This window comes from Streptopelia decaocto (assembly GCF_964273445.1).
Source record: "Streptopelia decaocto genome assembly, chromosome: 13".
NCBI classification, from domain to species: domain Eukaryota; kingdom Metazoa; phylum Chordata; class Aves; order Columbiformes; family Columbidae; genus Streptopelia; species Streptopelia decaocto.
The window spans coordinates 9205557-9217786 of record NC_138668.1 but is presented as its reverse complement, the minus strand read 5'-3'; the positions used below and the strand labels follow the sequence as shown (position 1 = coordinate 9217786).

General features: G+C 53.9%; 1 protein-coding gene across 8 annotated transcripts in view; it reads left to right on the top strand.

The window, feature by feature from the left end:
- The window catches only part of CAPN15 (calpain 15), a 57857-nt gene that overhangs the window by 33777 nt on the left and 11850 nt on the right, over positions 1 to 12230 (top strand). For all 8 annotated transcript variants that reach the window (XM_082065008.1, XM_082065009.1, XM_082065007.1 and 5 more), the window contains one exon: positions 8903 to 10400. In XM_082065008.1, coding sequence (XP_081921134.1) covers positions 8903 to 10400 — 1498 coding nt within the window. The remainder of the gene's footprint in view (positions 1 to 8902; positions 10401 to 12230) is intronic.

The following is a 12230-nucleotide window of genomic DNA, read 5'->3' as shown; positions in this document are numbered from 1 at the left end:
AATGAGAAAGGGTGTAGCTTGAGAGGAGCTGGGGCTGTGCTGGTGGCTGTCCCCAGGGCTGGGGCTCCAGAGGGACCTTCCCAGGCTGTTCTTCTGCCAGCTTTACTGCAGCAAAGCCTGTCCTGTGATGATCTGGCATGGCTGAGTGCCAGTGTAGCACATTCCCCATGCCTCCATCCCGAGTTCTGAAGAGGTCATGTTGTCATTGAGCATCTTGTCTGGGCCCTGTGTCCAAATAATCTTGGGTAGGTGCAGGACGTTCTTCTTTAGGGTGAGACACCTGGTCCCTCATCAAAGGCTGGTGAACCCAGAGCTTGCAAAAGCTCCTGATGTTTGAGCAAAGCTAGAGCTTGGACTTTGCTGGCCTCCTTGAAATACTTGGTCTGCCTCTTCCTTTCGTATCCCCAGGGGTTCTTCTTGTTGCCCTGGCAGAGGTTTGGGTAACCTGTTCATTAGCAAAAGAACCTTTGAGGATGGCCTTGTCTCAGCATGCCTGTGCTGCACAGTGCTCTGCCAGCCAAACTGGTTTTCTTCTGAAAATTAGTATCTTACAACACCGAAGCAATTAAGGTATATTAAAGGCTAATGATACATGGCCTGTTTTTCTCACAAGACAAGCCTTCCAGACTCTGATTCTGCTTTAATGATTTTATATGAAGAATGATAAAAGTCTCTTGTCTCCAGTCCATCAGTTTAGGATAACGCTGCCTGTATATCCTTAGCCCTGGAGGAAAGCTAGCGGAAGCATGCTGCTTCCAGATGTGTGTGGCTTTGCATTCTTGCAGTGGCATCAGGTCTGCAACTCCAGTGACCATATTTTCAGGTGGGCCTTTGAAGACTCTGCTCCTTCTCTCCTTTTCCCTGGCCAAATCCAGCCAGAGATTTCACTCTCAGAGAGGATTCTCCAAGTGATGATCATCTCCTCAACTTCCTTCATCAAAGCCAGGCTTTGGGGCATGTTACAGGAGCTCGCAGGATGCTCCATTCCCAGCTGTGCCTCTGCCCTCCTCCTGTTTCCCACCGCACTCTTGACAGGTTCCGTGGCCGGTGAAGGGTAGAGGAGCACGTTCTCTGTTAACTTGCATCCTTTGCAAGCAGCTGTGCTTGCAGAGCCTTACCTTGGAAGTCCTTTCTTTTCTGTCCTACAGCAAAATGTCCCCTCTCACCCTTAACATCTGTCTTTTCTGAGATAGGCAAGCCCTGTTTTCTGGGAGGTGATGGCAAAGAAAATTGCAGGGAAAGCTGCAGTTTGAGAGCATGTTCTGTGGTTTTGTTGGCTGCCAGAAGATATACTGCTGGATTGATTCTGTACATCTGAGGCCAGTGTTTGGTTTTTGTTTTTTGCTTGTTTGGTTGGTTTTTTAACTCAGACTTCTCATTAGCAGAGTTCAGTTTTCCCCTGAGAACTTCTCATTAAAACTCGCAGCCTCTTTTCTCGCTGGCCAGTGGAGCACATCTGAGCTGGCAGAGCTGTGTCTGGTGTGGGAAAAGTACAAGCTAAATAGAAACTGTGCAAGAACCCTCTAGAGGTTTGGTACAATGGGAATAAGAAACTCCCAGACACTGGAGTGTGTCATCAGCTTGGAAAATCCCTAGTGTCTACCTGAGTCTCTTGGCACCTTCTGGGGAGGGTTTTGTGGTGTTGCTGGATCTTTAATGGCCCCTTTCACCATCAAGTGCTCACCCTTGCCTGGTCTCCTGCTGCAGAATTAGCCTTTTATTTTCTCCCTTGATTAGTGATTTTCCTCTGCCACCATTGCTTTAGTAAATAGGACAAATCCACTTGTCCTGCTTTAATTCATTGCAAGTTATTACCAGTGGAAACTGCTATTTTCTGCATACATGTAGTTGTCCAGCCCCCGTGAATGGTCAGGAGCACTGAGACTGTGCTGGGGCTGGGAGGAGGTAACCTGCAGAAAGAAGGGGTGTCCTGGCCAGAGGAGAGTTTGCCATGGAAGTGGGATGGGCTGTTTGCCTCAACTGTTCTTCCTTCCCCTATCTGAGCTGTGTTTCTGGGAACTAGTTGACAATTTGTCCTGGATTGACTCTAAAGAGTGAGAGCAGATGTAAATATATGATAAAGCTCTAGAGCACTGAAAAATTAATGTTTCAGGATCGAGAAGCTTTTATTTCATCAACTGCTTTAACAAAAGCAGGAATTTGTGTAGTTGTAGCTGTTGTGGTTCCCTTCCACCAGACTGAAGGAACAAGGAGAATGGTGAGGCAGTGTCCTCAGCTCAGGTCCTGTCCTCAGATAGTCAGGGTGCTGGAGTACATGCCCTGCAAGGAGAAGATGGGGAAGCCGAGCTTGTTCAGACTGGAGAAGAGAAGGCTTTGGAGGTCCACGAGTACCTCCAGGGACATCATCCAGGAGACAAAGCCGAGCTCTTCGCAGCAGTACTTGGTGTGAGGACCCAGAACAACAGGCACAGCATGAAACAGGAGAGGATCAGACTGGGTATAGGGAAAAGCATTTTGCCTCAAGGAGAGGCAGTTAGTAGAGTTTGTTGCCCAACGGGGTTGTGTAGTCTCCATGCTTGGAGGGTTTCAAGACCAGACTGTACAAACCTGAACAACCTGCTGTGTTCTCTTAAGAGATGCAGCGTGGAGCAGGAGTTTGGACTGGAGACCCGCAAGGTCTCTTCTGACCTGGGTTATCCTGGGATCCTCCATGCTCTCTGGCAGTGGGGTGCTGCTTTTGCTCACAGGTGGAGAGGTCCAGCCAGGACCCCTGTTTCGGGACACATTGGTACCGCTGCAGTGGCCTGTCTGGCACTGCCCCACATGGTTGCTCTAATATGAGCCTCCGAGACAGCACGAGTGAGCGTAGAGAATGTTCTCGTTGCTATCTCAGCCCATGCCCAGTAGAACTGTGCTGGTGTGAAGTGGAAGAAGAGAGCAAAGGGACAGGTCCCTTCTGGTGCTTTATTTTTGCCTGCACCTCTCTGAAGCTGTGGGTGAAGGTCACTGGTACTGAAGCTTGTGTTATTTTTTTGTCTCACTTTAGTGGAGTGGGAGAGGTGGGATTTGGAAATACTGATGCAACCTGTCCTGGTTGTATGATGACAGATCACAGAGCTGCTGACGGTTCTGTAGCCTTCAGGGTTTAGAAGTGTGAATCAGAGACTGTTTTTCTCCTATAGAAATTCATAAAAAGTGGAAAGTCCCTGTTCATAGTGTTTCTGTGTTGCTCTGCCAGTATATCTGCTGCAACCTTCCCCTGGTCCAGCCTACCAGCCCTTGCCTGGCTCTGCAAGAGTGAGTCAGCTCAGCCAACAGCATCTCCTTGCCTGGGCTTCATGACGTGCGGGCCATGATCCCAACCCACGTTCCCTGCTGATGGTTCAGCTGCCAGAGCAATGCTACCTGGGTCCTGACCTCCGCACCCCTGTCTTGCCCAGGCACGGGTGTCTCCTGCTCCGGCTGCCTCTGCAGATGTGGTAGGTCTGCGCAGGAGATGCTCAGCAGTCTTCTCCTGGGACAGAGCATGCTATGCTGCTGAAAGGAGTTAAATAGAAAACAGCTGGATGGGGAGGGGGCAAATTGATTCACAGCTCACAGACAACTGAGGTAGGATTTTGTTCGGGTTTCTTCTGTGATTTTTCTTTTTCTTCCACAAAGTTCTAGTGCTTTTTCTTGTATTTGTCAAACAAGAGGATTTTGTTACAATGTGTTCTGTTTCAGAGAACTCAGGGTTTGTGTGTTGCTGACTAGAACTATTGATTTTTATTTATTTACTTATTTATTTAATTTTATTTACTGCAGCAGAGAACTGAAGCAGTAAGTTGTAAGGCTTTAGCCATTCAGGAGGAGTTTTATTTAAAGAAACTGCCTGATTCTCTTGCTGTGTGCAATTCATACAAGCTCCTATAATCCTGTCACCAGTGTGGGCTCTGCAGTGGAGCCCTGAGATCTTTTGCTTCAGTGCCCAGGTCACCTCAAGCCATTTGCTCCATCAGCCCAAGGTGCTTCTGTCCAGGGCTGGTTGCCATCTCTTGCCCTGGAGCTCCAGCTGCACATCACCCAGGCTTGGCCCACCACCAGCTCTCTGCCAGCAGGAGGTATGCCAGCTGCAGTTTTTTTGGGCACTTCCCAGTCTCACACCCTGCCCTGTTCCTTCGTGTCCTGCTGTGCTTTGGTGAGAATCCAGAGGAGCCTCTGGTCCCAGATGACACCCAAAGGTAGTGGAGACCCCTGGCTTGTTCCATGTCTAAGAGCCAGGGCTCTGTAGCAACAGGACACACAGGCTCAGCAGGGACTCCTAAACTCATCACTCAGCAGAGCGCTAGGAAGGAGACATTGCTGTCCCAAGGTGGGTTTGGAAGGTGACCAGCTGGTGCCTTCTTAACCCCTTCCCTGTCTTGTCCTGACAATTCTGGCCTGCTGCAGTTAGACGAAAGTGAGAAGGAATCAAACGGCCACGCTATCCCTGCAGTGAGTCTCCTGATTACAGCCTTCCCCTGACACCTCTGTGCTCCCAGGAACGGTGTCCAGAGGGACATATCCTTTGGGCAGCTCTGCTGCTGGATCCTGCCTGCAAAGGCTGCCTGAGCATCCCAGCCAGCACCCCTCTCTAGAGGCTGTCACCTCGGTGGTGGCCATCTTTGGCTTCTAACAAGGCAGAGTAAGCAATGATGTTCCCTAGGACCTGATCAGCACACTGAAGGATGCCAACTTGGTTGAGTACCTTCTAGGTGGTTTTTTTTAACTATTATAATTACACTCATGTGACTGCCAAGGTAGGTGCAGTCCTGCCGACATGGTGGTGTCTCCTGCCAGCTGATGTCCACCCAGTCTTGGGTATAGCTGCTGTGGTGGGGAGCATGGCCATGTGGGGCCAGCCCTGTCCCTGCTGCTGGAAGCGTGGGTGGTATGGCTGTTGCCCTTTACTTGCTGTGTACACCCAACAAGAGCCTCTAGCAGATCCCTGCTGCCAGCCTGACTGGCTGCTGAGAGCTTGCGTCATCGTGCTGCCTGCAAAGGGTCCCCCTCCCAGGAAAAGCCCTTCTGTGGGTGGGTGACTATGCCAGGTGGCTGTGGAGCGGCTGGTTCTGAGAGGAGCTCCTCTCCTGCACAGACGCCCAGGAAGGTGGCAGGCAATGTTTATCTCAGTTGCATTTTCTGGGGTTGGAGAGCATGTGTGTTATCATACAGCAGATGGGCCTGGTGAATAGATGGTGGAGATAACTGTATTTCTTCATGCAGGCTTCTTGCCTGCCAGGAAAGGAGCCAGCCAGGCTTCGTAGGGAGAAGTACGGAGCTGTGACACGCTGTGGTTGGGTTTCTTCTTCAGCCAGTTAATTTTTGAGAGGTAGGTGTTGGTGTGGGACAGAGGCTGCTGCTCCAACCCACCATGTGCTGGATGTGCATCGTTACAGTGTAAGGATGGACCGAGGGCCAGCGTTCAGTGCTGTCCTTCCAGCCTTGTGCCCTCTCTAGTCTTTGGACCCTTCGATTAGGTCTGATGCTCCAGGCAGGGCATTGAATTGTCCACAAGTCCTAGGCAGGAGTCTGGTGGAAGCAGTCTGCAGTCTGGTGCACTGCAAGTCGTCGAGGCTGTGGAACTGGTGGCTTGTGGGGAACAGGCCAAGATGTCCACCCCATGCCTTCTTCCATTCCTGCATGTCTCCCGGTAGCTTGCAGGGAAAGCTGGGTGACTGCTGGGCACCATGACATGGTGTAACTGTTGTCCTGGGGAGAAGTGGGCAAGGAAGTCTCCTGCCAGAGCTGGTGGCCCTGCCACTGCAAGGGGAGCCACAGACCTTTGAGGGAATTGCTGATGGCCTTTCTGGGAGACTTTTTGGTTTTCCTGAGGGCTGTCCGGGGGGAAACTCAAGCAGGTGGAAATCCCAGAAGCGACCGGACAGTGTCCCTGGAACGGACAGTGTTGGGAGCCAACTATGGTGTGGGGAGAGGAGGGGACCGGGGTGGGGGCAGCAAGGCCAGGGAGCGATCACAGCTCCGCAGGGCCCATATCAGAGCCTGGGGGAGAGCACGAGCAGCGGCAGGGCAGAGCGAGGCAGCGTCCTGCCTTCCACCTCCCTTCACGCTGCCTGGAGCTTGGATCGCCTGCCCAGCCAAGTGAAATCGTGTTCCTTTCCCCAGCCCGCAGCTCGTCGCTGGCACCCTATCAGGCAGGTCTGGTGATGCAGTGTGTCCCACTGTCCCCTCATGTGTTACTTCTGACTTTTAGGTTATTCTGGGTTTTCCTTTCCCTGTGTTGGTATCGGAACAGACAAGATGATTTCTTTTTGTGCTCCTGTGGTTGCAGGGCCAGGAGCATTTGCCTGCTGGGTAGGACCACAGGTGCGAGAGCAATGTGTGCAATGGGAGGATCAGTGGCCGGAGGGTTCTGCTCTGTGGCGAGCAGCACGGCATCTGCATTTAGGGGTGGATTTCTTAGAGCCAGCATTCTCCAGCATGGTGCACGGTGGGTAACAGGATGGGACGCTGCAGGAGGATGGATGTGGATGGCGCAGGTTGCTGACAGCCTTTGCTTTGCCTTTTGCTGATGCCCGCGCTTTGATGAACCTCATTCAGTAAGACGAATGGATGTGACAGGATCACGGTGCCCTTCATGGCCCCGTTTGTTTCTCAGCCGCCACTGAAGCTGGGCACGCAGCTCCTTCCCTTTCTCTGTTTAAAGAATGATCTCCCTTTCAGACGGCGGTGGGCATGGTGCTGCCGACTGGGAGCGGACTGTGCAGCGGCTCACAGCCGTAGTACTTCAGGCAGAAAAATCAATGTTTATATTTCTCTCAGCTGGTAAAGATTTCGTAAATATCTCTAGTAAATAAATACCTTGTAAAGTTCAAACTATGAAGGCATGGCATATGAGCAAGAATGAATCTTCAGGATCTCTCTTGCAATAAAATGGATTTCTTGTGTTTGGGCTTTATTTAGAGAAATGTTTGTTTTAAGAAGAGAGTTGAAGGTTGCATCTGATCTCCTTGTGAGAGGAGCTGCTCTTCCAGTGGCTGTGGGGCATGGTCTGGAAGTGTGGTCCAACTGCTGCTGCTGCTGGAGTATTCCCAGGACAGTTTCTTGTGTACCCAGCCAAACAGAGGGTCACTCTCCTCCCCAGGGTGGCTCTTGCTGCATCCTCTGTCCCCTCCAGCCCTGCTGCTGCAATGCAGTCTGCTCGCCTGCCCTGGGAAGCTGGTTGGGCAGGTGCTGCTGCTCGGGCAGGTGCTGCTGCTCGGGATGCTGGAGACCAGCCAGGGCCTGGTTCCCTCCGTGGACTGCATTGATGTCTCATAGCTGTCTGTGCCTGCCCTCTGTGGCATAAAACACCTTCTCTCCCTTCTTTGTGCCAGCCTGGGTTGTGGTTGAACCTGGTCCTTGAAGGTACACTAGAGAGGGAGACAGCGGTCATCACACTGGGGTGCAGCCCCCATGATTTAGGCTGCTGGTTCCTTGGTCTAGGATGGCCTAAATTTGCCGTTCCCAGGAAGAGCTGAGGGCATGGGATGGACTCAGAGGCTTCTCCTGCAGGGTTGGCCCTGTCTGGAGTCTTGGGCAAGCAGGGCAAGGTGGAAGAGTTGGAATGCGACCAGCTCATCTGGAGAGAGGCGCAGGTGACCTGGAGCTTGGGTTCAGGGTTGGGACTTGAGACTTGGCTGTGTTATCTGGGAGCAGGAGTGCACAGCGGGAGGGCTCTAGGCTCGTGCTGCACGTTTACCTGAAGAACTGTTTTGTCCTCGTGCAAAGGAGGAGGAAGCAGAAAGCTGTTTCAGCCCCACCTTTTCTTGGAGCTCCAGGAAATGATCCCGTGCAGGAGACAAAGGGCACCATGCAGGGCCGGGATTCCTTCTGCCATGCGTCAGTGTGTGTGCAAGCGTGGCATTGCCTTCCTGAAAGCTCCAGGAGGGCTGCGGTGAGGGAGAGCTGCTCCCTGCAAGCCCAGAGGTTGCTGTGGCCTGTGGAGCTGGTGCTGCTGGTGCTGCACTTCGCTTTCTGAAAATCGAACCCACCTAGAAAACGTTATTACGACTTTCTGCACTGGAAAGAGGTGGCTCTGGCATGCGCTGGTCCAGTTCTCTCGTCAGATATTCAGACATTCCCAGGCAACGGGGAGGTTGAAACGGAGGGCTGGTGGTGGGCTTGGTGGCCTCTCTGCTTCCCAGGTAAGCTGGGCAGAAGCTGGAGCTGGGGCACAGTGCCCCCCCAAAGCTTGCTGATCAGAAATGCCTCTGCCAGAGGCTGGGGAGAGTCAGGAGCTGCTGCTGAGCTCGGAACCTGTCAGTGAGCTTGTGCCGGCACCGGTTTGCCATGGCCTGCCTGGGCTCCAGCATGGCTGGCCGGGCCAGGCTTCTGGCCCCAAAGCCTGTAGCCAGGTAAAAGCACCACTGTACACCACAACATGCTTTTCTTTGCTTGGTGGTGTCTGGTGTGGGATAACACAGTTATCCCCCTGTGGATAACTGGTGTGCCCTTGGCGGTGAGCCAAAAGGAGAGGAGGAAGACAGGAACAGAAAGTGAAACAGAAGTGGGCTGGAGTGACACTGAAGGAGGAAAGAATCAACCCTGTGACCAGCAAGAAGGCAAAGCAGGGTGTCATCTCCAGGTGACAAGCTGCAGACATACAAAATTGTTGAGGTTTGGTGCAGAGGCGGTGTGCTTGCTCACCAGGGTGTATCCTCATCATGAGAGTGGGGTCGGTGGGATTGTAGGGCTGTTTCTTATGCCCTTCCTGAAGTGTTTTGGGTGGAAACCAGTGTGTTGCCGTGCACACGGAGAAATAGGTTCCTGGTACCAGAGGAACAAGTGCCTGGAGAGCAATGACTGGATTACTGACTGCTCTCTTCCTGGAAGCAAGGTTCTGACCATGCCAGCCCAGGAAATGTGAAACCCCCACGTCCCGGGTGGCCCTGGCCTTACACTGTCTTCTGCTTTCTTCCAGCCACTCCCACTCTCCTGGCTCCATGGCTGCCGTCCGCGAGTGGTCCTGCACCCGCTGCACCTTTCTGAACCCCGTTGGCCAACGACAGTGCTCCATCTGCGAAGCCCCCCGTCAGAAACCCGACCTCAATCACATCCTGCGGCTCAGTGTGGAGGAACAGAAATGGGCTTGTGCCCGCTGCACCTTCAGGAACTTTCTGGGCAAGGAGACCTGTGAGGTATGTGGCTTCACCCCAGAGCCAGGACCCAGCAGCTCCCCCTTGCCCGTCATCAACGGCATCTTGCCCAAGCCTGCCGTGCTTGTGGAGCCCAAGGGCACACCCAAGGAGGAGGCTGCCAAGGCAGAAAGCAGCAGCGAGGACTCAGAGGGGAAGAGCCCTGATGAAGCGGAGCTGGAGAATGGCTGGGCTTGCCAGCGCTGTACGCTGCACAACACGCCGGTGGCCAATTCCTGCTCTGCCTGTGGTGGCCCACGCAAGCTCTCCCTGCCCAAGATCCCACCAGAGGCGCTGGTCGTCCCTGAAGTCATCACCCCTGCTGGATTTCACATCGCCCCCTCCACCCCACAGCCTGTAGTCTCTGCAGAGATCTCTGATGGTGACGCTGTGGCTACCCAGGGCCCAGTGGCTATGGAACAAGAGTCCCAGAAGATACCAGCCTTCAGTCCCTTTTCCCCAGGACTCCAGAACAACCCTGTGCCCCGAAGCCGTCGTGAGGTGCCCCCCCAGTTGCAGATGCCGGGTCCTGAAGCCTCCCAGCCTGTGGCTCAGAGCACAGGAGGGCAGAAGGGCTCTCCGCAGGGCCAGGCCAGGCCGGCCCCGGCTGCTCGCTTCCAGGAGCTGCTCTCCAACAAGCGGCTGAGCGTACTGGAGGAGGAGATGGAAGTCAGTCCATCCCACTGGAAGTGCAGTTCCTGCTCCCTGCTTAACTCTGCCGGGGCTGGCAAATGCGAGGCTTGCAGCGCCCAGAAAGGCAGCGACACCATCAATGTGGTGGGAGACTCGGTGAGATTCACTCCCTGCAGCCCCTCCAGCCCTGACTTCACCACCTGGTCCTGTTCCAAGTGCACCCTCAAGAACCCTACCCTGGCTCAAAAGTGCAAAGCCTGTGGCTCCTCTAAGCTTCACGGCTTCCAGGAGCACGGGACACAGGGCGAACCATCCTCCCGCTGCCCCGACTGCGCGGCTTCTGACAAGGGCAGCTGCTCCTCCTGCAGTGGCAGAGCCCCCTCTGCCCGCAAGGTCGCCCGCCTCTTCCCATCCCAGCTGCCCAGCGGCCAGGAGAGGCCAGGCCAGTGGGCTTGTCCTGCTTGCACCTTGCTGAACGAGCTGAAGGCCAAGCACTGCGTGGCCTGCCACACCCCGCAGCAGTACATGGCTCAGCGCAAGGGCCTCAAGCCCCTGAAGAGACGGGAGAGCATGCATGTGGAGAAGAGGCGGCAGACAGATGAGGGAGAGGCCAAAGCCCTTTGGGAAAACATCGTGACCTTCTGCCGGGAGGTGAGTGAACTGGTCTTGCTCCTGGCTTCAATTGGAGGGGGACCCCTTCTCGCCACCCCCATGGGTCTGGGGCATCGCTCGGCACAGGCAAGCTACATTGTGTGTCCGGGGTCCTAGAGGAGACCCTCATCTGCAACAGCTGGATGCTGGTTGTTAATACTGAAATGTAATATTTTAAATAGGTGCCAAGTAATCTCTGGGGTCAAGGTGACCCATACAGTTCACTCCTGTTCTGAGGGTGAGGGAGTCTGAGTGTTAACACTGAGACCTAGTGATATTTTGAATCGTTGGGAGACATCTGGGTTGAAGGGGACATTCTTAGGTGGTCAGTACAGCTTCTTCCCTGTCCAAGGTTGGGGAAGGCTGGACAAGAGTGTGTCCAGGTTTGCTGGTGGCACCTGCGAGCAGCAGCTATGGTATGTGTGGGTGCAGGAAATCTGGGCAGAGGCTCAGCACCAGCAGGGATCCGGGCAGAGGACACTGCCGCCTCTGCCAGCAACCGCAAGTGCTTAAAAACTGTGAGCTGGGCCTTGGCTTGGTTTTGGTGTTTGTGAATGCACAGCTGTAGCTGCGAGTGGCTTGTCCCTGTTTTGGGAAGGGCACCTGAGGTTTAGCTGTACTTTGGCTCCTTGTGAAGGTCTCAGGAGCATGTGCTATTGCCCTGCTCTCCCACTGTGAGTTGCCTGGCTCGATCTGTTGGGTTTCAGTCTCAAGCTGCGCTGCGATGGCCTCATTTTTTTCCCTGAGTGGCATAAAATGCGCCTGTCAATGCTGCTCTTTCTCTGCCCTCCTTCTGGGCAAAGCCTCCAGCTCTTCTAGACCAGATGGAAAGGGGAGTTGCAGTCCCACTTTGACGTAGAAACAAGGATTTTTCTGCCTGGGCCAAGGAGTGTGTCCATGCCTGTGCCTTTGCTATGCAGACTGGGTACCACAGAGATGTTTGGCTTCAGAGGGAAACTGTTGAGAATGATCCTGTTTTGGGATTGTAGGGGTTTAAGTGCTACATGTCCATCCTAATGTGGGTGTCTTTATAGCAGAGAGACCCTGATTCAGATTATTCCCCCTCTTTTAAGCAAGTGAATAGCCTCTTTTATGGGCTGGGAAGGTCTGTTACATCCAGTGGATTCAGGCCTGAAGGATGAATTAAGGGAGATGGCCAAGTTGAATGAGCAGCTTGCCGCCGCTAAGCAGGGGAGTCAGCTGTGCCCCGTCCAGCACAGCTCTCGGTCGGAGCCTTGGCTGAGCCCGTCAGGAGCAGGCTGTTAGATCAGCATGGGCCATCTCCTGAAAATCCCCCTAAAACTAAACTGCTGCTCTGTTCTGACACTGTTTAAGGTAAGTTAAGGGCTCTGTAGGTCCGAGGGGAGGACTGGCAGTGGTGGTGGAACAGTGCTGCTCCCGTGCTCACTCTGCTCTCAGCGTACCTGCAGCCTCCCACCGATGCTTTGCTTTGGGCTGGCATGTCAGGCAGATTCCATGCTTCCTTCAGGCTGTGGTGTTGCATGGGTTGTTCAGCCTTCCTCTGGAGGAGACCGTCAGGCTGGCCAAGTCCTCCTCCACCTGTTGTCCCTGTGCTCCAAATCACGTGGAGCAGCTTACCTTGCTACACTGCTCCCCTCAGGGACTTCTGTTCAAGCTCCTGCCGTGGGTGCTCCCTCCTCCGCTGTTCCAGGGGTGCCTTTTCCAACACTTCTCAGTGTGTTGCCCCCACTTTGAGTTTTACCCTTTCTCTTTTGTCTGGGAGGAGAGCAGAGCTGACCTCTTCCACCAGCTGCCTCTGCACTGGGCATCTGCTTCCCTGTCTTGTGCTGTCCCCTCGCTTGCTTACCC